This window comes from Anolis carolinensis, chromosome 6 (assembly GCF_035594765.1).
Source record: "Anolis carolinensis isolate JA03-04 chromosome 6, rAnoCar3.1.pri, whole genome shotgun sequence".
Lineage (NCBI taxonomy): Eukaryota > Metazoa > Chordata > Lepidosauria > Squamata > Dactyloidae > Anolis > Anolis carolinensis.
In genome coordinates, this window is record NC_085846.1 from 117,229,288 (window position 1) to 117,255,175 (window position 25,888).

General features: G+C 42.9%; 2 protein-coding genes across 3 annotated transcripts in view; one reads left to right on the top strand and one right to left on the bottom strand.

Annotated features, from left to right (window-relative positions):
- The window catches only part of LOC100555440 (D-serine dehydratase), a 459,449-nt gene that overhangs the window by 375,665 nt on the left and 57,896 nt on the right, over window positions 1–25,888 (top strand). The gene's annotated exons all lie outside the window — the stretch shown is intronic.
- LOC100562715 (angiogenin) lies at window positions 1,561–8,432 on the bottom strand. The gene is made up of 2 exons (XM_003229279.4): window positions 8,349–8,432; window positions 1,561–2,866 (listed from the first exon to the last, which is right to left on the bottom strand). The coding sequence occupies exon 2, from the start codon at window positions 2,842–2,844 to the stop codon at window positions 2,359–2,361; it is 486 nt and encodes a 161-aa protein (XP_003229327.3). The 5' UTR covers window positions 2,845–2,866; window positions 8,349–8,432; the 3' UTR covers window positions 1,561–2,358.

Genomic DNA, 25,888 nt, shown 5'->3' on the forward strand with positions numbered 1-25,888 from the left:
AGGTACTGCTCCGGCAGGAAGGTAACGGTGCTCCATGCAGTCATGCCAGTGGACACATGACTTTGGAGGTGTCTACGGACAACGCCGGCTTTTTGGCTTAGAAATGGAGATGAGCACCAACCTTCAGAGTGTGAGTAGATCAATAGGTACTGCTCCGGCAGGAAGGTAACGGTGCTCCATGCAGTCATGCCAGTGGACACATGACTTTGGAGGTGTCTACGGACAACGCCGGCTTTTTGGCGTAGAAATGGAGATGAGCACCAACCTTCAGAGTGTGAGTAGATCAATAGGTACTGCTCCGGCAGGAAGGTAATGGTGCTCCATGCAGTCATGCCAGTGGACACATGACTTTGGAGGTGTCTATGGACAACGCTGGCTTTTTGGCTTAGAAATGGAGATGAGCACCAACCTTCAGAGTGTGAGTAGATCAATAGGTACTGCTCCGGCAGGAAGGTAATGGTGCTCCATGCAGTCATGCCAGTGGACACATGACTTTGGAGGTGTCTACGGACAACGCCGGCTTTTTGGCTTAGAAATGGAGATGAGCACCAACCTTCAGAGTGTGAGTAGATCAATAGGTACTGCTCCGGCAGGAAGGTAACGGTGCTCCATGCAGTCATGCCAGTGGACACATGACTTTGGAGGTGTCTACGGACAACGCCGGCTTTTTGGCGTAGAAATGGAGATGAGCACCAACCTTCAGAGTGTGAGTAGATCAATAGGTACTGCTCCGGCAGGAAGGTAATGGTGCTCCATGCAGTCATGCCAGTGGACACATGACTTTGGAGGTGTCTATGGACAACGCTGGCTTTTTGGCTTAGAAATGGAGATGAGCACCAACCTTCAGAGTGTGAGTAGATCAATAGGTACTGCTCCGGCAGGAAGGTAACGGTGCTCCATGCAGTCATGCCAGTGGACACATGACTTTGGAGGTGTCTACGGACAACGCCGGCTTTTTGGCTTAGAAATGGAGATGAGCACCAACCTTCAGAGTGTGAGTAGATCAATAGGTACTGCTCCGGCAGGAAGGTAACGGTGCTCCATACAGTCATGCCAGTGGACACATGACTTTGGAGGTGTCTATGGACAACGCCGGCTTTTCGGCTTAGAAATAGAGATGAGCACCGACCTTCAGAGTGTGAGTAGATCAATAGGTACTGCTCCGGCAGGAAGGTAACGGTGCTCCATGCAGTCATGCCAATGGACACATGACTTTGGAAGTGTCTATGGACAACGCCGGCTTTTCGGCTTAGAAATGGAGATGAGCACCAACTCCTAGAGTCGGACATGACTGGACTTAATGTCAGGAGGAAACCTTTACCTATAGCTATTCTTAAGAGCAACACAACATTAATTCCACAGTGTAGATGACTCTCAAGACACCCACTTCAGTGCTTCCATGTGCTGAACTATAATCTTACCAAAGCTCTGGAGGAAGGTTCTTTTTGTGACGAGGTGGCAAGTCGAGCCACAAAAACCAATCCCATTTTGCCCAAACCCGGACCTTCTCTTTGCAGAAAGAAGAGAGACATTTCAAAGAAAGGCCAGAACACAAGAGAGTTTGCAATGCTTCAAAGCAAGTTTTATTTGTTTATCTGGCGCAGGGGTCCTCAAACTTTTAAAGCCGAGGGCCGGTCCACAATCCTTCAGACTGTTGAGGGGCCGGATGATCATTTGAAAAAAAAAATACAAATTCCGATGCACACTGCACATGTCTTATTTGTAGTGCAAAAACAACAACAACAACAAGAAGAAGAACAATAAAAGAACAATACAATATTTCAAAATAAAAGCAATTTTAACCAACATACATTTATCAGGATTTCAATGGGAAGTGTGGTCCTGCTTCTGGCCAATGAGATAGTGAAGTTAATTAGGATTGTTGTTGTTGTTGTTGTTGTGTGCCTTCAAGTCATTTCAGACTTTGGGCGAGCCTAAGTCTAAAATTTATTTATTTATTTATTTATTATTTACTGCATTAATTTACTACATTTGTATCACATCCTTCTCACCCCAAAGGAGACTCAGAGTGGCTTACAAATTATATGTACATACAATATATTATATTATTAGCATAGCACAATATTAGCATTATATATTACTATATTGAACTATGTATATACAATATATTATATTATAAAACTGAGGGCGGGGGCCAGGTAAATGACCCCGGGCCTTAGTTTGGGGACCCCTGATCTGGCGTATAAGCCGGCACACTTGGATGGGGGAATCAGAGTTGGGATGGGTTGGAGAAGAGTAAGAACAAAATGCTATTCTTCGGTTGTGAAAGCTGCAGTGACAAAAGACAGAAGAAGCTGCAGGAGAAATGGACTCAGCCGGAGAGCAACGCCGGCCGGGTTATCTCCGACACGGCTGGGGTCGATTTAGGATGACCTTGCCTTCGTCGTAGTGGACGGGATAGCCTTGGTCGCAAGCGATGGCGATGTGGCGGGGCCGGTTGTCGTGTTTGTACTTGCAGGGCGGACGGTTCGACCCTCCTTTCAACTCGCAGGTGGTGACGCGGAAGGGATTACAGCTCAGGCGCATGTTCCCATAGGGCTCCCCTCGGTTTCCGCACACATCCTTGATGTCCGTATCGCTGGCGTGGATGAAGCTGTTCTTGACCTTGCAGTTGGGACGGGTCAGGCCTCGTTTCTTCATCATATCGTTGCAGTACCTTCCTCCGGTGTTTGAGTTGGATTTGTCTCGGTGCTGTTTCAGGAAGTGAATGTACCTCTCCTTGACCCCAGGAGGTTGCTTGGATGCATCTACTTCTGAGACCGAGACCAAAGCCGCCAGAAGAAACACCAAGGAAACGAGACCAGGTCCTCTGAAAAGCTTCATGGTGGAGGCCAACACGAAATACCTAAAGCGAGAGAAAGAGACAGTGTTGAAGTTTGGGAGAGCCAATCTCAAACGAGGCACGAGAAACCAATGGGCACACTCTCGTGCCTCTCATGTCAAAGTGTCACAGTCCTTTTTGTTAGGTCAATAAGGCTGCCACCAACGTGAGGCTTTTGAATTATCGCCGATGAAATTTGGCTCCACAGACGCAGATGAGATGAAATGAGTCAGTTGTTAACAAAGAACAACAAGTTTATTGCGTACAAAGCTAATGGTTGCAGGTTGATTGATTTACTTATGGAACTTTAGATAAACAAGTGGTTTAATAACTCTAATAACCACCACAACAGTAGTCTCTGGTGTAATTCCACTCTCACTCTCCTACTGATGATATAAATCAGGGGTCCCCAAACTAAGGCCCGGGGGCCGGATGCGGCCCTCTAAGGTCATTTACCTGGCCCCCGCCCTCAGTTTTATAATATAATATTTTTATATCAGTTTTAATAATATAATATATTGTATATACATATAATATTGATAATAATCTTACATTATACAATATAATACTAATAGTAATACCATATAATAATATTAACAATATGGTATATATTACATATTATATAATAGTATAGTAGTATAGTTCAAGATACAGTAGAGTCTCACATATCCAACATAAACGGGCCGGCAGAATGTTGGATAAGCGAATATGTTGGATAATAAGGAGGCATTAAAGAAAAGCCTATTAAACATCAAATTAGGTTATGATTTTACAAATTAAGCACTAAAACATCATGTTAGACAACAAATTTGGCAGAAAATGTAGTTCAATACGCAGTAATGCTATGTAGTAATTACTGTATTTATGAATTTAGCACCAAAATATCACGATATATTGAAAACATTGACTACAAAAATGCGTTGGATAATCCAGAACGTTGGATAAGCGAGTGTTGGATAAGTGAGACTCTACTGTAGTAATATATAATGCTAATATTGTGTAATGCTAATAATATAATATATTGTATGTACATACAGCTGCTCTGAGTTCCCTTCGGGGTGAGAAGGGTGGGATATAAATGTAGTAAATGAATGCAGTAAATAAATAATCAATTTTAGACTTAGGCTTGGCCAAAGTCTGACATGACTTGAAGGCACACAACAACAACAACAACAACAACAATCCTAATTAACTTGACTATCTCATTGGCCAGTAGCAGGCCCACACTTTCCATTGAAATCCTAATAGGTTTATGTTGGTTAAAATTGTTTTCATTTTTAAATATTGTATTCTTTCGTTGTTGTTGTTGTTGCACTACAAATAAGACATGTGCAGTATGCTTAGGAATTTGTTGTCGAAGGCTTTCATGGCTGGGATCACAGGGTTGTTGTATGTCTTTCGGGCTGTGTGGCCATGTTCCAGAAGCATTCTCTCCTGACGTTTCGCCCACATCTATGGCAGGCATCCTCAGAGGTTGTGAAGTATGGAGAAAACTAAGCAAAGAGGTTAATATATATCTGTGGAAAGTCTAGGGTGAGAGAGGTCAGTGTGAATGTTGTGTAGTTAATCACTTTAATTAGCATTGAAAAGCTTATCTGCTGTCTTCTTCTTGCCTCTGGGGCATCCTTTGTTTAGAGTCGTTAACTGCCCTTGGTTGATTCATGTCTGGAAATCCTCTGTTTTCAGAGTATTGCTTTTTATTTACTGTTCTGATTTTTGAGTTTTGTAATACTGGTAGCCAGATTTTGTTCATTTTCATGGTTTCTTCCTTTCTGTTTCACCCTAGACTTTAGTAGGCATTGACTGGCAACATTTATAACTTATTTTCTGAAGACTGGAATTTAATCATTCTTTTGTAATCCAGCAAAATTCGTCAAACAAGCGGAGGTTTGGAAGACTGGAATAAGAAAGAGAAGATTCTAGTTCTTTCGTTAACTCTTTTCCATGTTTGTTTTGTACATTTATGGTTACCATAACCATGTGAACTTTTTTGTGTAGCAGATTTTATCGGTAATATTATTTGCACTGTGCTTCCTTCATACGAAACCTGTTGATTTCTAACAGAAATAATTATTCTCCCTCTGGTGAGCTAGCCAGCTCCGTCTCCTTGGTAACAGCACTACTGTGGATTGAAACAAGATGGCTTCTGTTTCAGCTACTGTGTCAACTAAACACAAATACGTACTCGAACAGTTAAAATTAAACATAATAACTATGACTTCTCCACAACATCGTTCCAAAACTCCAAAACAGCACCCCAAAGTTTTCTTTCCCACCCATTGCTTTTGTTTTTAAAGAAGGGATTCTAGAAATGTTGTAAATAAGCAGGCCAAATGAGAAAGAGGGGCACCTTGTGCTGCTGCTGCGCATTACATTCGCCAGCAAATACTTCTTTGCTTTCAGGATTTTGGAAACGGAGGTGCGCATTAGATTCGATGGCGCATGAAACCCAAGGAAATAAATACACTATTTAAAGAAGGCAACCATGGCCAACCTTCCGTCTTCTCTTTCTCAAGCCGGATATGTCCAACTCCTTCGACCTCAAATGTTTTGTTCTCCGGCCCAAGACTAACAAAATGCATTCCGACAGGGAGAAATGTACGACACCCCACTTCGGCAATGACAATAAAACGCACAAATATAGGATGGGTGAGGCTTGGCTTGGAAACAGTCCAGGGGAAAGGGATCTAGGAGTCTTAGTGGACAACAAGGTGGACATGAGCCAAGAGTGAGATGCAGCAGCTAAAAAGGCCAATGCAATTCTAGGCAGCATCCCTAGGAATCTAGTGTCTAGATCAGGGGTCCCCAAACTAAGGCCCGGGGGCCGGATGCGGCCCATCGAAGCCATTTATCTGGCCCCCATGGCACAAGGGCAGAAGGGGGTTAGACTAAATGACCCAATGAGTCTCTTCTTCTCTTACAACCATTATTATTATTATTATGTTGTATGACACAGCAAACAAGATAGTCATGCTGGGTTTCGTTTCACAAAATCACAAGTCGAACACTTCCCAAGTGTCTAGGACTGTGAGATGTATTATTATTATTATTATTATTATTATTATTATTATTATTTTATTATGACACAGCAAACAAGACAGATATGCTGGATTTCATATCACAAAATCACAAGTCGAACACTTCCCAAGTGTCTAGGACTGTGAGATGTATTATTATTATTATTATTATTATTATTATTATTATTATTATTATTATTATTATTATTATTATTTTATTATGACACAGCAAACAAGACAGATATGCTGGGTTTCGTTTCACAAAATCACAAGTCGAACACTTCCCAAGTGTCTAGGACTGTGTGGTGCATTATTATTATTATTATTATTATTATTATTATTTTATTATGACACAGCAAACAAGATAGATATGCTGGATTTCGTATCACAAAATCACAAGTTGAACACTTCCCAAGTGTCTAGGACTGTGTGATGTATATTATTATTATTATTATTATTATTATTATTATTATTATTATTATGACACAGCAAACAAGATAGATATGCTGGATTTCGTATCACAAAATCACAAGTCGAACACTTCCCAAGTGTCTAGGACTGTGAGATGTATTATTATTATTATTATTATTATTATTATTATTATTATTATTATTATTATTATTATTTTATGACACAGCAAACAAGATAGACATGCTGGATTTCGTTTCACAAAATCACAAGTCAAACACTTCCCAAGTGTCTAGGACTGTGTGATGTATTTTTGGATGATGCACGCAGATCCCAGCAGGGTGGCCTTTTGCAGCTGGCAGATCGTAATTTTGTCAATGTCTATTGTTTCCAAATGCCGGCTGAGATCTTTTGGCACGGCACCCAGTGTGCCCATCACCACCGGGACCATTTGCACTGGTTTCTGCCAGAGTCTTTGAAGTTCAATCTTGAGGTCCTGATAGCGGCTGAGTTTTTCCTGTTGTTTTTCGTCAATGCGACTGTCACCTGGGATGGCGACATCAATGATCCAAACCTTGTTCTTTTCCACAACTGTGATGTCTGGTGTGTTGTGTTCCAGAACTTTGTCAGTCTGGATTCGGAAGTCCCACAGTCTCTTTGCGTGCTCATTTTCCATTACTTTTGCAGGTTTGTGATCCCACCAGTTCTTTGCTGCTGGCAGGTGGTACTTGAGGCATAAGTTCCAATGGATCATTTGGGCCACACAGTTGTGCCTCTGTTTGTAGTCTGTCTGTGCGATTTTCTTACAGCAGCTGAGGATAGGATCAATGGTTTTGTCAGCTTCCTTGCACAGTCTGCATTTTGGGTAATCAGCTGATTTTTCGATCTTGGCCTGAATGGCCTTTGTCCTGATGTCTTGCTCCTGGGCTGCAAGGATCAGGCCTTCTGTCTCCTTCTTCAGGGTCCCATTCGTGAGCCAGAGCCAGGTCTTCTCCTTATATTATTATTATTATTATTATTATTATTATTATTATTATTATTATTTATTCATGTCATAGCCTTTGGCTTTGCTCAGACTTCCCCTGGAATAACACTGCAAGAAGGATGTGGACAAGACGGAAGGTAGACAATATCAATAATTTCAGTGATGTAATGGTCAAAACATGATTTGCATTTGCCCTTTCTCCTTGTCATTCATTTAATCCAGGGGTCCCCAAACTTTTTAAACAGGGGGCCAGTTCACGATCCTTTAGATCATTGGAGGGCCGGACTATAGTTGGCCACCAACCAATAATAATAATAATAATAATAATAATAATAATAATAATAATAATAATAATAAAGAAGGTTGGAAGAGACCCTTTGGGCCATTGAGTCCAACCCCTTTCTGCCTTTTTGCACCAAAAGCACAAACAAAGCACCCCTGACAGATGGCCTCCCCACCTTAATGTTAATAATAATAATAATAATAATAATAATAATAATAATAATAATAATAAAGAAGGTTGGAAGAGACCCTTTGGGCCATTGAGTCCAACCCCCTTCTGCCTTTTTGCACCAAAAGCACAAACAAAGCACCCCTGACAGATGGCCTCCCCACCTTAATGTTAATAATAATAATAATAATAATAATAATAATAATAATAATAATAATAATAAAGAAGGTTGGAAGAGACCCTTTGGGCCATTGAGTCCAACCCCCTTCTGCCTTTTTGCACCAAAAGCACAAACAAAGCACCCCTGACAGATGGCCTCTCCGCCTCAATGATGATGATGATGATGATGATGATGATGATAATAATAATAATAAAAAAGAAGAGGAGAACCCTTGGGTCATTTAGCACAACCCCCTTCTGCCCTTGTGCTGTGGGGGCCGGATAAATGGCTTCAATGGGCCGCATGCGGCCCCCGGGCCTTAGTTTGGGGACCCCTGATTTAATCTATTTGTTATCCTGCATGTGAAAGCATTTTAATTGCTAATTTCCCGCCATTCCCTCCTATATACAGCCCAGCATCCATGCAGGAAGTGCAGGTGCAATGCAAAGGAGATTATAATTTGCTACACGTATATTTGTACTCACGTTCGAAACGGCGGAAAAGTCTTTGCAGGGCGGATGGAAGGGCGGAAGGAAAGCTTTCGTTGGCATAGGACTTGCTCATTTTGTGCCCATACATTTATACTTCGGAGTTTGCTTGAACCCCTCCCCAACTTGCCATAGATTGTCATCGCTTCCTCTTTCTCCCAATTAATAAAATGTTGAAACGAGGCACCGCAACTGCCATTAATGTGGAAATTTGGAGGGGCAGCTTTTGGGTGAACTAACATCCAATGTTTCCCTTTTTGGGCTAAATCTCCTTGCCAAAACGAGGGTCCGCATTAGATTCCCATTATACAGTCATCTTAGTGCTGAGCCAAAGCAAAGAGCGGACGGTGGGTTGCTGTATGTCTTTCGGGCTGTGTGGCCATGTTCCAGAAGTATTCTCTCCTGACGTTTCGCCCACATCTATGGCAGGCATCCTCAGAGGTTGTGAGAAATATATATCCATGTTCCAGAAGCATTCTCTCCTGACGTTTCGCCCACATCTATGGCAGGCATCCTCAGAGGTTGGGAGAAATATATATCCATGTTCCAGAAGCATTCTCTCCTGACGTTTCGCCCACATCTATGGCAGGCATCCTCAGAGGTTGGGAGAAATATATATCCATGTTCCAGAAGCATTCTCTCCTGACGTTTCGCCCACATCTATGGCAGGCATCCTCAGAGGTTGTGAGAAATATATATCCATGTTCCAGAAGCATTCTCTCCTGACGTTTCGCCCACATCTATGGCAGGCATCCTCAGAGGTTGTGAGAAATATATATCCATGTTCCAGAAGCATTCTCTCCTGACGTTTCTCCCACATCTATGGCAGGCATCCTCAGAGGTTGTGAGAAATATATATCCATGTTCCAGAAGCATTCTCTCCTGACGTTTCGCCCACATCTATGGCAGGCATCCTCAGAGGTTGTGAGAAATATATATCCATGTTCCAGAAGCATTCTCTCCTGACGTTTCGCCCACATCTATGGCAGGCATCCTCAGAGGTTGTGAGAAATATATATCCATGTTCCAGAAGCATTCTCTCCTGACGTTTCGCCCACATCTATGGCAGGCATCCTCAGAGGTTGGGAGAAATATATATCCATGTTCCAGAAGCATTCTCTCCTGACGTTTCGCCCACATCTATGGCAGGCATCCTCAGAGGTTGGGAGAAATATATATCCATGTTCCAGAAGTATTCTCTCCTGACGTTTCGCCCACATCTATGGCAGGCATCCTCAGAGGTTGTGAGAAATATATATCCATGTTCCAGAAGCATTCTCTCCTGACGTTTCGCCCACATCTATGGCAGGCATCCTCAGAGGTTGGGAGAAATATATATCCATGTTCCAGAAGCATTCTCTCCTGACGTTTCGCCCACATCTATGGCAGGCATCCTCAGAGGTTGGGAGAAATATATATCCATGTTCCAGAAGCATTCTCTCCTGACGTTTCGCCCACATCTATGGCAGGCATCCTCAGAGGTTGGGAGAAATATATATCCATGTTCCAGAAGCATTCTCTCCTGACGTTTCGCCCACATCTATGGCAGGCATCCTCAGAGGTTGTGAGAAATATATATCCATGTTCCAGAAGCATTCTCTCCTGACGTTTCTCCCACATCTATGGCAGGCATCCTCAGAGGTTGTGAGAAATATATATCCATGTTCCAGAAGCATTCTCTCCTGACGTTTCGCCCACATCTATGGCAGGCATCCTCAGAGGTTGTGAGAAATATATATCCATGTTCCAGAAGCATTCTCTCCTGACGTTTCGCCCACATCTATGGCAGGCATCCTCAGAGGTTGTGAGAAATATATATCCATGTTCCAGAAGCATTCTCTCCTGACGTTTCGCCCACATCTATGGCAGGCATCCTCAGAGGTTGTGAGAAATATATATCCATGTTCCAGAAGCATTCTCTCCTGACGTTTCGCCCACATCTATGGCAGGCATCCTCAGAGGTTGTGAGAAATATATATCCATGTTCCAGAAGCATTCTCTCCTGACGTTTCGCCCACATCTATGGCAGGCATCCTCAGAGGTTGTGAGAAATATATATCCATGTTCCAGAAGCATTCTCGCCTGACGTTTCGCCCACATCTATGGCAGGCATCCTCAGAGGTTGTGAGAAATATATATCCATGTTCCAGAAGCATTCTCTCCTGACGTTTCGCCCACATCTATGGCAGGCATCCTCAGAGGTTGTGAGAAATATATATCCATGTTCCAGAAGCATTCTCGCCTGACGTTTCGCCCACATCTATGGCAGGCATCCTCAGAGGTTGTGAGAAATATATATCCATGTTCCAGAAGCATTCTCTCCTGACGTTTCGCCCACATCTATGGCAGGCATCCTCAGAGGTTGTGAGAAATATATATCCATGTTCCAGAAGCATTCTCTCCTGACGTTTCGCCCACATCTATGGCAGGCATCCTCAGAGGTTGTGAGAAATATATATCCATGTTCCAGAAGCATTCTCTCCTGACGTTTTGCCCACATCTATGGCAGGCATTCTCAGAGGTTGTGAGGTTTGGGGAAACTAAACAAGGAAGGTTTATATATCTGGGTGGAAGAAAGAACTCTTGTCTGTTGGAGGCCAGTGTGAATGTTGTAATTAATCACCTTTGATAGCATTCAATGGCCTTCCCAGCCTTGTATTTGGAGTATTAAAAAACTCCAAAATCAAAACAGTAAATAAGGAGTAGCACTCTGAAAACAGAAGAATTCCAGAGAGGAATCAATCAGGGGCAGATAACTGTGATCGAGGTGACCACCCTCCCCCTGAGGACTTTGCAAAAGATAGTTCAAAAATCAAGACTTTATGTTCTATATTCCATATATTTATAGTAGAAGGTGATTGAGACTTTTTACTGGAGTTTACTGTGGATTATCCCTGCACTCTGAGGCAAGAGATAACAACTTCATGAATTGTAAAATCATGCTGCTAAAACTCCACTTTTATGAATTTCCATGCTGGGTTCTCCAGATGTTATGAACTTCGTTCTTATCAAATATTTTCAATTGTTTATATCATTCATGATTCCCCTTTATGCAATGTAACTCACTTTTATGGATTCTCCCTTATTTCCATGAAATCTATCTATCTGCCTATATGTATTTGTACTCTTTGGGATCCCCAGAAAATATGTATTTTTCCCAGCATGGTTTATATTCCAACTTTATTTTATTTTTCATTTTATTTCATATAATTGTCAAATCATGAAATCAAATAGGAAATATTTTGAACTCAACCTGAACCCCAGAACTTATCCCATTTCCTATGACCCAGGCTTCCTTTCCCAAAAACAAAAGGATAATCTGCCACCGCTAAATCCAATCAAATTCAGATTGCATGGACAATATAGGGCTTGAGTCGCCGAATTCGGAGTGTTGACCTAAAGGTGATTCGCCCCAAGGCAAACATTGTCATATCTCACCCAAAGGAAAATCCAGGACACCTCAGGAAGGCGCCCTGCAGAGCCTGTCAATATGGCTCATCACCACCCATCTTTACTTCCACCTCTGACACCCCAAGGCATATCTGAAATCTGTATACGTGACAGAAACCCGGACACCCTTGATTGCTGCCATTAATAAATTAAGCACCCTTTAGAAATCAGTCTAGCAGGACTTAATCCGCTAGTTCCTGTCCCGTCACCTCATTGTTTCGATAACTCCCGCCTTCTCTTTCCTGATTGGCCCGAGTAGAGACAAAAGGCAGCTTCCTATTGGGCCAACGGAGCAAGGCGGGAAACGAAAGCCCGCCTCGTTCAACCTTCTAGCCTATCAACGATCAGATGGGCGGGGGAGCAGGGCGGGAAATTCAAAGGGCTGTCAGACTGAAACTTTGTATAAATATGGCTTTATTTTGATTGTATGGTACCCTAGTAGACCGAATGATCGCTACTAGAGTCCTCTTCAGCTGAATTGCTCAATAAAGACTCCTTGGCGGATTTTCCTTCAACTTTGGCAGACCTTCTTCATTTCGGCTTCAGGTTGTATTGCGGCTCGTAATTCTCCTTTTGGCTTCACCAAGGTCCGTTCTCTCAGGACCGGATCGGGTCTCTCCTTAAGGGCCCGATCCCCTAAAACGCGGTCGACAACATAACGACTCTGAACAAAGGATTCCCCCAGGCCAGGATGTGAGGCTGGGAAGGCCATTTAATGCTAATCAAGGTGATTAATTACAACATTCACCCTGGCCTCCAACAGACAAGAGTTCTTCCTGCCACCCAGGAACTTCCACAGATATATAAACCTTCCTATAAACCTATACACAATTCAAATGGGTCAAGTTAAAAGGGTAAAGAAAGCCTGTCAAATTGAAAGTACCGTATATACTCGAGTATAAGCCGACCCGAATATAAGCCGAGGTATGGATAAACTAGGCAAGGAAAGGAAAGAATATATATCTATGGAGAGTCCAGGGTGAGGGAAGAGTCCTTTGTCACTGGGGAGCCAGCATTAATGTTTCAGTTAATCATCATAATTAGCATTGGAAAGGTTTTGTCTCTTGCCTTGTTCAGTCTTGCCTTGGGGCTCCTCTGCCCTCAGAGTGTTGGCTCCCATCTACTGTTTTGATTTTTGACTTTTGTAATACTGGTAGCCAGATTTTGTTCATTTTCATTTCCTTCGCTGACCGTAGCATTTGTTGGATTTTCTTTGTGGGTCTGTAGATAGTTTGTCGATTGTGCTTCTTCATCAGTTTGCCTATGCAGTCAGTGGTTCCCTTGATGTAGGGTAAGAACACCTTTCCTCTGGGTGGGTCTTTGTCTTGACTCTCCTGGCTTGTTCTTGGCCTTGCAGCTCTTCTGATGTCCGTGGTGGAGTCTCCATTGGCCTGGAGAGCCCAGCTTAGATGGTTTAGTTCTCTTTTGAGGAGGTGAGGTTCACAGATTCTTTGTGCACAGTCTGCCAGGGCTTTGATTGTGCTTCTCTTTTGACTTGGGTGATGGTTGGAGTTTTTATGAAGGTATCTGTAATGAAGTATGAATTTTTGGTTTACAGATGTTATGTTTAATTGTGTGTTCGTGTTTTAAAAGGGTATTACAGTTATTGCATCTCAGCACTCAGAGGCTGGTTGCCATGGAGAAGTAGGCGGAGCTGACTGCCGGTTTGTTGAAGAAGTGCAGAGTTTAAAGAAGGGATTCAGTCTGTGCTCTGATGAGGCACAGGGAAGATTGATTCTAAGTTGAGGGGATCTAGGAGACTCAATTGTTCATTTTTGAGTCAGTTTAAAATAAGTTTGGTGACTTATTTAATGTAGTCTGTGTCCTGGTAAGGAACAGAGAATCTGTGATCGTATATCACAGGGTGACTGCAGTTTAAAGGTAGCAGAGGAAGAAGTTCTAATTACTTTAAATAAAAGAAGTGACACTTTAGGGAGTTTGACTCACTTCATTCTGGTATTGTAACTGTTAATAAAAGTGGCTGTGAGAAACAACATTGTAACCACTAAGCTCTGTGCCTGAATAAACTTGTTATTGTTCCTCCAACATCTAAGCCTCTGTCGCATATATTATAAACCAAGTTGTGTTACCATCTAAAGTGAATAAGAAGAAGAAAGGATTTTTTTTTTAAAAAAGGTCACCTCTCTGGGTCTTTGGTGGTTGCATCTTTACAAACTGGTGGCAGTCGTTATTTGTTCTTTACAAATTTGCGGCACCGGGTGAGATAAAAAGATTCCCCCTGACTGAAAGAACCTTAGTCATTATTAGCTTCTTCGCAGTATTTATCTGTGTGTAGGTTTTCTGTAAACTGTGTGGCCCAATTGTGGATTGGGTTTGTGGAGGACCAGAACATCTAGAAATGGCAGTTTCCCTTCCTTTTCTTTTTCCATGGTGAATTGGATGTTTGGGTGGATGCTGTTAAGGTGGTCCAGGAACTTGCTGAGCTCTTCCTCTCCATTTCTCAGCCAAAGAGCCGGCGTTGTCCATAGACACCTCCAAGGTCATGACTGTATCGAGCGCTGTTATCTTCCCGCCGGAGCAGTACCTATTGATCTACTCAAATTGGCATGGTTTTTTTTACCTGCTAGGTTGGCAGAAGATGCCTTTATTTAGATGATTGCAAAGGCACCAGAGCTACAGGTATTTTGACAAATACATTTCCTGCAGCCGTTGGAACGATTGCATGAGGACAAGTCGCCGTTCTTGCAAACAGTTCTTTCGGCCGTTGGAAGGAGAACGTTGGCCAACGTCCCTCGTTCCCGAACCGTGGTTTTGTGCAACGTGAGATGGGCAAACGCAGCACAGGTTTGGAGAGCGTGACTGCTGGGTTTCCAGGGCTGAGAAGCATTGCAGTCAGTGCTCAATGGACCAGCGCTGCACCGTGAGCCATTGGTCCTTGGTGAGCTTCCCAGAGAGAAAGAAGAAATTGAGTTCAAATACGCCACTGGTTCCTTGCTCACTTTGGAAGGAAATCAAAGCCAGTCCTTGACAACAGATACTGCAGGGACCATAAGCCAGAAAATAGTAAACTTTTGCATATATAGCTTTGCCTCTGCATATATCATATTGTAAGACAATTAGAATACGGGAGCGGAATGAGCGCCTGCTGTTAGCCCCAGCTCCTGCCAACCTAGCAGTTCGAAAACATGCAGATGTGAGTAGATGAATAGGTACCGCTCCGGCAGGAAGGTAACGGTGCTCCATGCAGTCATGCCAGTGGCCACATGACCTTGGAGGCGTCTATGGAGATGCCAATGTGAGTGGATCGATAGGTACTGCTCTAGTGGGAAGGTAACAGTGCTCCATGCAGTCATGCCTATGGCCACATGACCTTGGAGGCGCCTATGGACATGCCAATGTGAGTAGATCAATAGGTACTGCTCTGGCGGGAAGGTAACGGCGCTCCATGCGGTCATGCCAGTGGCCACATGACCTTGGAGGTGTCTACGGACAACGCCGGCTCTACAGCTTAGAAATGGAGATAAACACCAGCCCCCAGAGTGTGAGTAGATCAATAGGTACTGCTCTGGCGGGAAGGTAACGGCACTCCATGCAGTCATGCCAGTGGCCACATGACCTTGGAGGCGTCTGTGGACATGCCACTGTGAGTAGATCAATAGGTACTGCTCTAGTGGGAAGGTAACAGTGCTCCATGCAGTCATGCCTATGGCCACATGACCTTGGAGGCGTCTATGGACATGCCAATGTGAGTAGATCAATAGGTACTGCTCTAGTGGGAAGGTAACAGTGCTCCATGCAGTCATGCCAGTGGCCACATGACCTTGGAGGCGTCTATGGACATGCCAGTGTGAGTAGATCAATAGGTACTGCTCTAGTGGGAAGGTAACAGTGCTCCATGCAGTCATGCCTATGGCCACATGACCTTGGAGGCGTCTATGAACATGCCAATGTGAGTAGATCAATAGGTACTGCTCTGGCGTGAAGGTAACGGCGCTCCATGCGGTCATGCCAGTGGCCACATGACCTTGGAGGTGTCTACGGACAACGCCGGCTCTACAGCTTAGAAATGGAGATGAGCACCAGCCCCCAGAGTGTGAGTAGATCAATAGGTACTGCTCTGGTGGGAAGGTAACGGCACTCCATGCAGTCATGCCAGTGGCCACATGACCTTGGAGGTGTCTACGGACAACGCCGGCTCTACAGCTTAGAAATGGAGATGAGCACCAGCCCCCAGAGTGTGAGTAGATCAATAGGTACTGCTCTGGTGGGAAGGTAACGGCACTCCATGCAGTCATGCCAGTGGCCACATGACCTTGGAGGTGTCTACGGACAACGCCGGCTCTACAGCTTAGAAATGGAGATGAACACCAGCCCCCAGAGTGTGAGTAGATCAATAGGTACTGCTCCGGCGGGAAGGTAACGGCACTCCATGCAGTCATGCCAGTGGCCACATGACTTTGGAGGTGTCTACGGACAACGCCGGCTCTACAGCTTAGAAATGGAGATGAACACCAGCCCCCAGAGTGTGAGTAGATCAATAGGTACTGCTCCGGCGGGAAGGTAACGGCACTCCATGCAGTCATGCCAGTGGCCACATGACCTTGGAGGTGTCTACGGACAACGCCGGCTCTACAGCTTAGAAATGGAGATGAGCACCAGCCCCCAGAGTGTGAGTAGATCAATAGGTACTGCTCTGGTGGGAAGGTAACGGCACTCCATGCAGTCATGCCAGTGGCCACATGACCTTGGAGGTGTCTACGGACAACGCCGGCTCTTTGGCTTAGAAATGGAGATGAACACCAGCCCCCAGAGTGTGAGTAGATCAATAGGTACTGCTCCGGCGGGAAGGTAACGGCACTCCATGCAGTCATGCCAGTGGCCACATGACTTTGGAGGTGTCTACGGACAACGCCGGCTCTTCAGCTTAGAAATGGAGATGAGCACCAAACCTCAGAGTCAGACATGACTGGACTTAACATCAGGGGAAAACTGTTACCTAAGACAATTACTTTCAAAGGATCCTGGCCCAGGAGGGAAATCAGGCAGAAAACTCAGTCTCGTGAGAGATGCAAAAAGCAAAGTTTATTATCACAGCTATGATAAGGCAAACAGCCGTAGGCACCCATTTCAATGGGCCCCGTACCATGCAAATGGTTGCCACAACATGTGCATAGCAAACAAAGAATATATACCTTTGGCTTATCTAAAATTGACCAATGGCTGAGGGCCTTCCTCACCTTCTACATATCAATGACCTCACTTGTTTACTCTGAGCTTTCTTCTCTCTTTGGAACTTCCTGGAGAAAGGCACCAGCTCACAGGAAGGGAGGAGCATATGCAGAGGCAAAGCTACTTAGGCAAAAGTTTACTATTTTCTGGCTTATGGTCCCCTCAATATTAGCCTTTTTATATAGACCATGTAAGCATAGCAGACAAAGAATATATACCTTTGGCTTATCTAAAATTGACCAATGGCTGAGGGCCTTCCTCACCTTCTACATATCAATGACCTCACTTGTTTACTCTGAGCTTTCTTCTCTCTATGGAACATCCTGGAGAAAGGCACCAGCTCACAGGAAGAGAGGGTCATATGCAGAGGCAAAGCTACTTAGGCAAAAGTTTACTATTTTCTGGCTTATGGTCCCCTCAATATTAGCCTTTTTATATAGACCATGTAAGCATAGCAGACAAAGAATATATACCTTTGGCTTATCTAAAATTGTCCAATGGCTGAGGGCCTTCCTCACCTTCTACATATCAATGACCTCACTTGTTTACTCTGAGCTTTCTTCTCTCTTTGGAACTTCCTGGAGAAAGGCACCAGCTCACAGGAAGGGAGGAGCATATGCAGAGGCAAAGCTACTTAGGCAAAAGTTTATTATTTTCTGGCTTATGGTCCCCTCAATATTAGCCTTTTTATATAGACCATGTAAGCATAGCAGACAAAGAATATATACCTTTGGCTTATCTAAAATTGTCCAATGGCTGAGGGCCTTCCTCACCTTCTACATATCAATGACCTCACTTGTTTACTCTGAGCTTTCTTCTCTCTTTGGAACTTCCTGGAGAAAGGCACCAGCTCACAGGAAGGGAGGAGCATATGCAGAGGCAAAGTTACATAGGCAAAAGTTTATTATTTTCTGGATTATGGTCCCCTCAATATTAGCCTTTTTATATAGACCATGTAAGCATAGCAGACAAAGAATATGTACCTTTGGTTTATCTAAAATTGACCAATGGCTGAGGGTCTTCCTCACCTTCCACACCTACTTGGCATAAATGATATCATTGACCTCACTTGTTTACTCTGAGCTTTCTTCTCTCTTTGGAACTTCCTGGAGAAAGGCACCAGCTCACAGGAAGAGAGGGTCATATGCAGAGGCAAAGCTACTTAGGCAAAAGTTTATTATTTTCTGGCTTATGGTCCCTTCAATATTAGCCTTTTTATATGTAAACATTTTGCGTGAACCAAAGTAGTACGTGTAACAAAGAGCCCTTCTTTTGAGCTGGTGCTTTTCTCCAGAAAGTTCCAAGGAGAGAAATTAGCTCAGAGTAAACAAGTTAGGTCACAGACACCACCTGTGCCAAAATAGGTGTGGAGGTGAAGAAGATCCTGAGCAATTAGTCAAGTTTATTTTTTTAAAAAAGTTTTGTTTAAAAAGAAAATTTGCATATACATAAAAGTGGAGGAACAATGTAAATAAAGAAAAGTAGGAAAAGAAGATCAAGAAGGCAAAGGAGAAAAAAAGAAGAAGAAAATCCAAGGGAGGAGAATTTGTGACTTCCGTTCTTCTTCCCTCTGTTCAGTTATAAAAATTCTGAATAAAATAAAACCAACAAAAAGATTTTCTTTCCCTCTCAAGTCTTTAGTATTTCAGCACATACTGACCAGCACATACTGGTCAAAAGTTGACCAGTCAGTCTTTTTTACTCCGCTACTAGGTATGTCCAAAAAATCGTTTTGAATCTTATATTGGATTATTTTACTGCATTTATTATTATTATTATTATTATTATTATTATTATTATTATTATTATTATCATTATTACATTTATTATTTCACTCTATTATTATTAAAAGGATACATAAGCACATTTACATTGAAGAAGATGAAAATAATGATTTAATCAGAGTTGAACAGTCATATCTTAAATTACAGTTTGATGTAAAGATTCCAAAACATTTAAACTACTGAGGCCTCAATTAATGTAATTTTATTGGTATCTCGGCTTATATGGGAGTCAATGTTTTCCCAGGTTTTTTGTGGTAAAATTAGGTGCCTTGGCTTATATTCGGGTCGGCTTATACTCGAGTATATACGGTAATTTTATTGGTGTCTCGGCTTATACGGGAGTCAATGTTTTCCCAGGTTTTTTTGTGGTAAAATTAGGTGCCTCGGCTTATATTCGGGTCGGCTTATACTTGAGTATATACGGTAATTTTATTGGTGTCTCGGCTTATACGGGAGTCAATGTTTTCCCAGGTTTTTTTGTGGTAAAATTAGGTGCCTCGGCTTATATTCGGGTCGGCTTATACTCGAGTATATACGGTAATTTTATTGGTGTCTCGGCTTATACGGGAGTCAATGTTTTCCCAGGTTTTTTTGTGGTAAAATTAGGTGCCTCGGCTTATATTTGGGTCGGCTTATACTCGAGTATATACGGTAATTTTATTGGTGTCTCGGCTTATACGGGAGTCAATGTTTTCCCAGGTTTTTTTGTGGTAAAATTAGGTGCCTCGGCTTATATTCGGGTTGGCTTATACTCGAGTATATACGGTAATAATAATAACTTTATTTATACCCCGCCACCATCTCCCCACAGGGACTCGGGGCGGCTTACATGGGGCAAAGGCCCGAACAACATAATTAAACAAAATAAACAACAACATAAACACAATTCACAGTGTGATAAGATAAAAAAAGTCATGCAATATAAAACAAGAATATTATAATCTTTTTCTCTTACAACCTCTGTTATTATTATTATTATTATTATTATTATTATTATTATTATTATTATTATTATTATTAACATTGAGGCTGGGTGGCCATCTGTCAGGGGTGCTTTGCTTGTGTTTTTGGTGCACAGAGGCAGACGGGGGTTGGACTTAATGGCCCAAGGAGTCTCTTCCAACCCTCTTTATTATTATTATTATTGCTATTATTATTATTATTATTATTATTATTATTATTATTATTATTATTATTAACATTGAGGCTGGGTGGACATCTGTCAGGGGTGCTTTGCTTGTGTTTTTGGTGCACAGAGGCAGACGGGGGTTGGACTTAATGGCCCAAGGAGTCTCTTCCAACCCTCTTTATTATTATTATTATTGCTATTATTATTATTATTATTATTATTATTATTATTATTATTATTATTATTATTATTAACATTGAGGCTGGGTGGACATCTGTCAGGGGTGCTTTGCTTGTGTTTTTGGTGCACCGAGGCAGACGGGGGTTGGACTTAATGGCCCAAGGAGTCTCTTCCAACCCTCTTTATTATTATTATTATTGCTATTATTATTATGATTATTATTATTATTATTATTATTATTATTATTATTATTATTAACATTGAGGCTGGGTGGCTATCTGTCAGGGGTGCTTTGCTTGTGTTTTTGGTGCACCGAGGCAGACGGGGGTTGGACTTAATGGCCCAAGGAGTCTCTTCCAACCCTCTTTATTATTATTATTATTATTGCTATTATTATTATTATTATTATTATTATTATTATTATTATTATTATTATTTACATTGAGGCTGAGTGGCCATCTGTCAGGGGTGCTTTACTTGTGTTTTTGGTGCACAGAGGCAGACGGGGGTTGGAGTTAATGGCCCAAGGTTTCTCTTCCAACCCTCTTTTTTATTATTATTATTGCTATTATTATTATTATTATTATTATTATTATTATTATTATTATTATTATTATTAACATTGAGGCTGGGTGGCCATCTGTCAGGGGTGCTTTGCTTGTGTATTTGGTGCACAGAGGCAGACGGGGGTTGGACTTAATGGCCCAAGGAGTCTCTTCCAACCCTCTTTATTATTATTATTATTATTGCTATTATTATTATTATTATTATTATTATTATTATTATTATTTACATTGAGGCTGAGTGGCCATCTGTCAGGGGTGCTTTGCTTGTGTATTTGGTGCACAGAGGCAGACGGGGGTTGGACTTAATGGCCCAAGGTTTCTCTTCCAACCCTCTTTATTATTATTATTATTATTATTATTATTATTATTATTATTATTATTATTTATTGCTCGGTGGCCAATTATAGTCTGGCCCTCCAACAGTCCAAAGGATTGTGAACTGTTTAAAAAGTTTGGGGACCCCTGCTCCAGATGTATTCTCTCCTAACATTTTGCTGCATCTGTGGCTAATGGCATCTTCAGAAGTTCTGTTGGAAGTGAAGCAAGTGGAGTGTCTATATCCCTGTGGAAGGATGTCCAGGGTGGGAGGGAGAAAGAACCCTTGTCTGTTTGAAGCAAGTGTGGACGTTGCAATTAGCAGGCTTGGATAGCACCGAGTTGTCGTGAAGCCGCAAAGTCAGAAGAGCTCCAGACAGCAAACAATCGAGGGCCAGCGAACACCTCCCAAACAGAGGGTGCCTCCAGGCAACAACAGCCAGGCTACCTCTATGCAAAGGCCCTTGCTGCTCCATGCAATCATTCCACATGACTTTGGAGGAGTCTATGGACAACGCCGGCTCTTTGGCTTAGAAATGGAGATGAGCCCCAACCCCCAGAGTCAGACACGACTGGACTTAACGTCAGGGGAAAACGTTTACCTTTTACCTTAACTACCAACAATCCCTGAATACTTTATTTCCCAGACCACCAGACTTTGCCACAACAACGCGTAGCCGGGCACAGCTAGTACTGAATAAATATTTGAACTTCAGACGATCTAACGTAACGATCTAAGAACGACTGAGGTTCTTTCAGGCAGGGGAAAAATCTTTTAAATCCCACCTCTGACACCAATTTGCGGAGATGTGGAGATGGAGGTTGTTTTTAATTATATATTATTATTGTTATATCCGCTGCCACCAGTTATTAAAGATGTTTATTTACGCTGCCACCAGAGGTAAAGATGTTTACAATGCGGCCACCAGATGTTAAGGGGATTATCAACTCTTGCCACCACTATGGGATGACATAGCCACTGGCGACTTAGAGGAGACTTTTTTACTTTTGTTTTTCGATCTTCTTGTTGTTTATTCTTAATGTGTATATATGACAGAGACTGAGATGTTTGAAGGAAAAGAACAATAACACGTTTATTCAGGCACAAGCTTAATAGTTACAATTCTCACTTAGAGGCACTTTCCTTAACAGTTGCAATAACAGAATGGGGTGATTCAAACTTCCTAAAATGTCACTTCTTTCTCTACTGCCTAAACCTGCAGTCGCCCTGTGAATTTCAGTCACAGACTATCTGTTCCTTATCTGGAAACAGACTACCTTAAAATAAGTCACCAAACTTATTTTAAAATTGACTCAAAAATCAAACATTTGAGCCACCCCGATCCCTCAACCAGAATCAGTCTCCCTGTACCTCATAAGGGCACCGACTCTAAAAACTAACCTTCCCTATGGTTCTCTGACCACAGACTGACTGAGTTTCCCTCCAAATTCTGCTCTCTCTTCAGCTAACCCAGTTGGCTCCACCCCCTTCTCCATGGTAACCAACTCATGGTGCAGAGTAACTGAAATATTAACCTTTAAAAAAAAACACAGTTAAACATGACTTTTAAAACACAATTAAACATGACATCTGTAAACTAAAAAATTCACACTTCTTTCACCGTCATTAAAGATCTAATTATTTTGAACAATTTTGCCGGGCGTGAGCTGGCGGACGCTATCAAAGAGGCGTAATATACTCGATGATAGCATGCTCATAGGACTCCATAAATGCCCTAAAGGCTGATCTCGATGTTCTGTCATGAAGTTCTCGCCACACGCCCTGTAGCCGGCTCTTTTCCCACTTCATCGATCGAAGTTCCTCAGTGAACCAAGGAGACCGATTTCGGCGGGGTTGGAGAGGGCATCTAGGGGCAATCTCGTCGAGTGCATTGGACAGCCTGATGTTCCATTTGTCCACCTGCACATTGATTGAGTCGCTGACAGGCTCTAGATCCCTCAGAGCATTCTAGAACCTACTAGGTTCCATAAGTCTTCTTGGGTGAGTCCAAATCGGCTTGGCGCCTTTGCCAGGTGGGTAGGCATGCTCCAGCCTGACTCTCAGGGCACAGTGATCCAACCATGGAACCTCTATAGTAGAGACTTGGGTCACTTGAAGTCCTGTGCTGAAGATCAAATATTGCGTGTGTCCCACCTGATGCGTGGGCCCACTACTACAGAGCGAGAGTCCTAGTGATATCGAGCTCTTTTAGATAGGGATTTCCTTCTAAAAGGGAACCCCCCGCTCGTCTCTCTGCCGTGAGTCCGAGGATCCTGGCAAGAGGGGGGAGCCGCTATAGATCAATCAAAGTTTAGCCAAAGAATTTCTCACCCTCAGGACGTTGAAGAAAGAAGACCGAGTTGTTTTATTCAGTTCAGCTGAAAAGGATGACAGTCTGCGATCGCTCGTCAAGAAGTCATGACATGCATTACAGATCAACAACTTTTATAATAATAAAAGATGGGGGCGAGACTTGAATTTCGCACCATTCGTCCTCCCCCCCCCCCCCGCCCTCCTGTGCGCTGATTGGTCCTTGAGACGGCGGCGGGAACCCTCGTCCAATCAGGGGACTCCCTACACCTCGGTGTCCCCTACCAATCAGGGATGAGGAGGCGGGCTTAACTAGGAACAATGGACTTGCCAGGGATTAAGGAGGGATTATGATTGAGTTATGATTGAGAAGGAGTTTCTAAACTGTTTCTTGGGGTGCAAATATACATTTTGGTCTGGCAGGCTTTGCCAGATTCCGATGATCAGATGGGCTGTATTTGTTTTTGGAAAAGTCCAGTTTGCCTATCTAAAAGAGCTCGATATCACTAGTGTCTCCATGGTAGACACTAGGTCCGTAGCCGCTGCTGATCGAGAGTCTGTATCAGCGTGGACATTGAAGTCCCCCACAGGACGATAAGTCTGGGGAACCTCAAGGACCACTCCGACACAGTCTCGAGCAGCTGGGATAGGCTGTCTGCTGGTGCACCAGGCACACGGTACACCAGCGGGAAGACCATGCTCTCAGGGGAATCCCACACCAGACCAACACTTTCAATGCCAGAGATGTCCAGAACAGGAACTGCCCTAAGAGAAAAGCTTTCTCGGGAGAGCATAGCCACCTCGCCACCCTGTCTCCCAGTCCGCGTCTGGTGGGTGATTACATAACCTGGAGATGTTATTTCCTGGAGTATTTATTTATTTATTTATTTACAGTATTTAATATTCCGCCCTTCTTTCTCACCCCGAAGGCGACTCAGGGCGGGTCACAAGGAACACATACACGGCAAACATTCAATGCCAACAGACAAACAACATACAGTAGAGACAGACACAGAGGCATTTAACATTTTTCCAGCTTCACGATTCTGGCCACAGGGGGGAGCTGTTGCTTCACTGTCCACTAGTGGCTGTACTTCCTCATTCCTTTCGTCGTGTTTTGCTGGCAGTTTTATGGTGTAAATTAGTTAAATTAGCCTCCCGCATAAAGCGTACCTAAATTTCCCTACTTGACAGATGCAACTGTCTTCCGGGGCTGCATAGGGCAACAGCAAGCCGGGCTATTTAATGGTTGGGGGCTTAACCCAACCCGGGCTTCGAACTCATGACATCTCGGTCAGTAGTGATTTATTGCAGCTGGTTACTAGCCAGCTGCGCCACAGTCCAGCCCTGAGTAGGATCTCATCCCACTCTTGGGTCCAAGTTTCTGTGATACACACTAGGTCAGCTCCCTGGTCAGTAAGAAAATCTCTGATAGTAGCAATTTTATTCCTTATGGACCTAGCATTCACCAACACCAGGGTAGGAAGGGAGGAAACTGGTCGCCTGTCACAGGTGAACTTGGGGACAGGCCACAGGTCAGAGCGGGGCCGAGTCTTCCGTCTGGCTACGCATGCGCAGCAGCAAAAGTTCAGTTAACCCAAAAGCTGCCCCTCCAAATCTCCACATTAACGTCAGTTACGCTGCCTCTTTTAAACATTTTTTTAATTGGGAGAAAAAGTGATTACAATATATGGCAAGTTGGGGGGGGGGGGGTCGGCAAACTCCTCAGAATAAATGTATGGGAGCAAAATGAGCAAATCTCATGCCACCGAAAACCTTCTTTCCACCCTTCCGCCCTGCCAAGACGTTTCCTCCATTTTGAGAGTGAGTTCAAATATACCGTGTTTCCCCGAAAATAAAACAGTGTCTTATATTAATTTTTGGTCCCAAAGATGTCTAGGTCTTATTTTCAGGGGATGTCTTATTTTTCCATGAAGAAGAATTCACATTTATTGTTGAACAAAAAATGAACGTTTATTATATACTGTACAGTACTTGTCATCACAAAACAGCATAACCAGACAAACTGTGAATCCTATCAAGAATTTCTTGTTACTACCATTATTTCCATGTAGATGGATGGATGTAGATGTGTGCAAATGCTGAGTGAAAACATAACACCCCTCCTTGGTTTGTTAGCCAATGTAACTGTAGGCTGTTTGTGAATCCAATGTAGTTGCATACAATCTGTATGTCTGTATGTCTAAATGATGTTCTGTCAAAGTTCTGATATACCGCTCACATTGAAATTGCAATCAAAAGAACCTATGCTTTAAAGTTATTGAAAATTTATTTGTAACATTTTGGCCTACAACTCCCAGAAACCCCAGCCAATTTGCCAGCTGTTAGGATTTCTCGGGGCTGAAGGCCAAAACATCTGGGGAGGGACCCACAGGTTAAGAACCACTGCTGTAGAATAATAATAATAATAATAATAATAATAATAATAATAATAATAATAATAATAATAATTTTATTCTTGTACCCCGCCTCTATCTCCCCGCAGGGACTCAGGGCGCCTTACGAATGCAAAAGAGTATACATACAAAAACATCAAATACCAGAAACGCACAAATGAAAAATTAAAACATGCGATTAAAATCAAACCATTA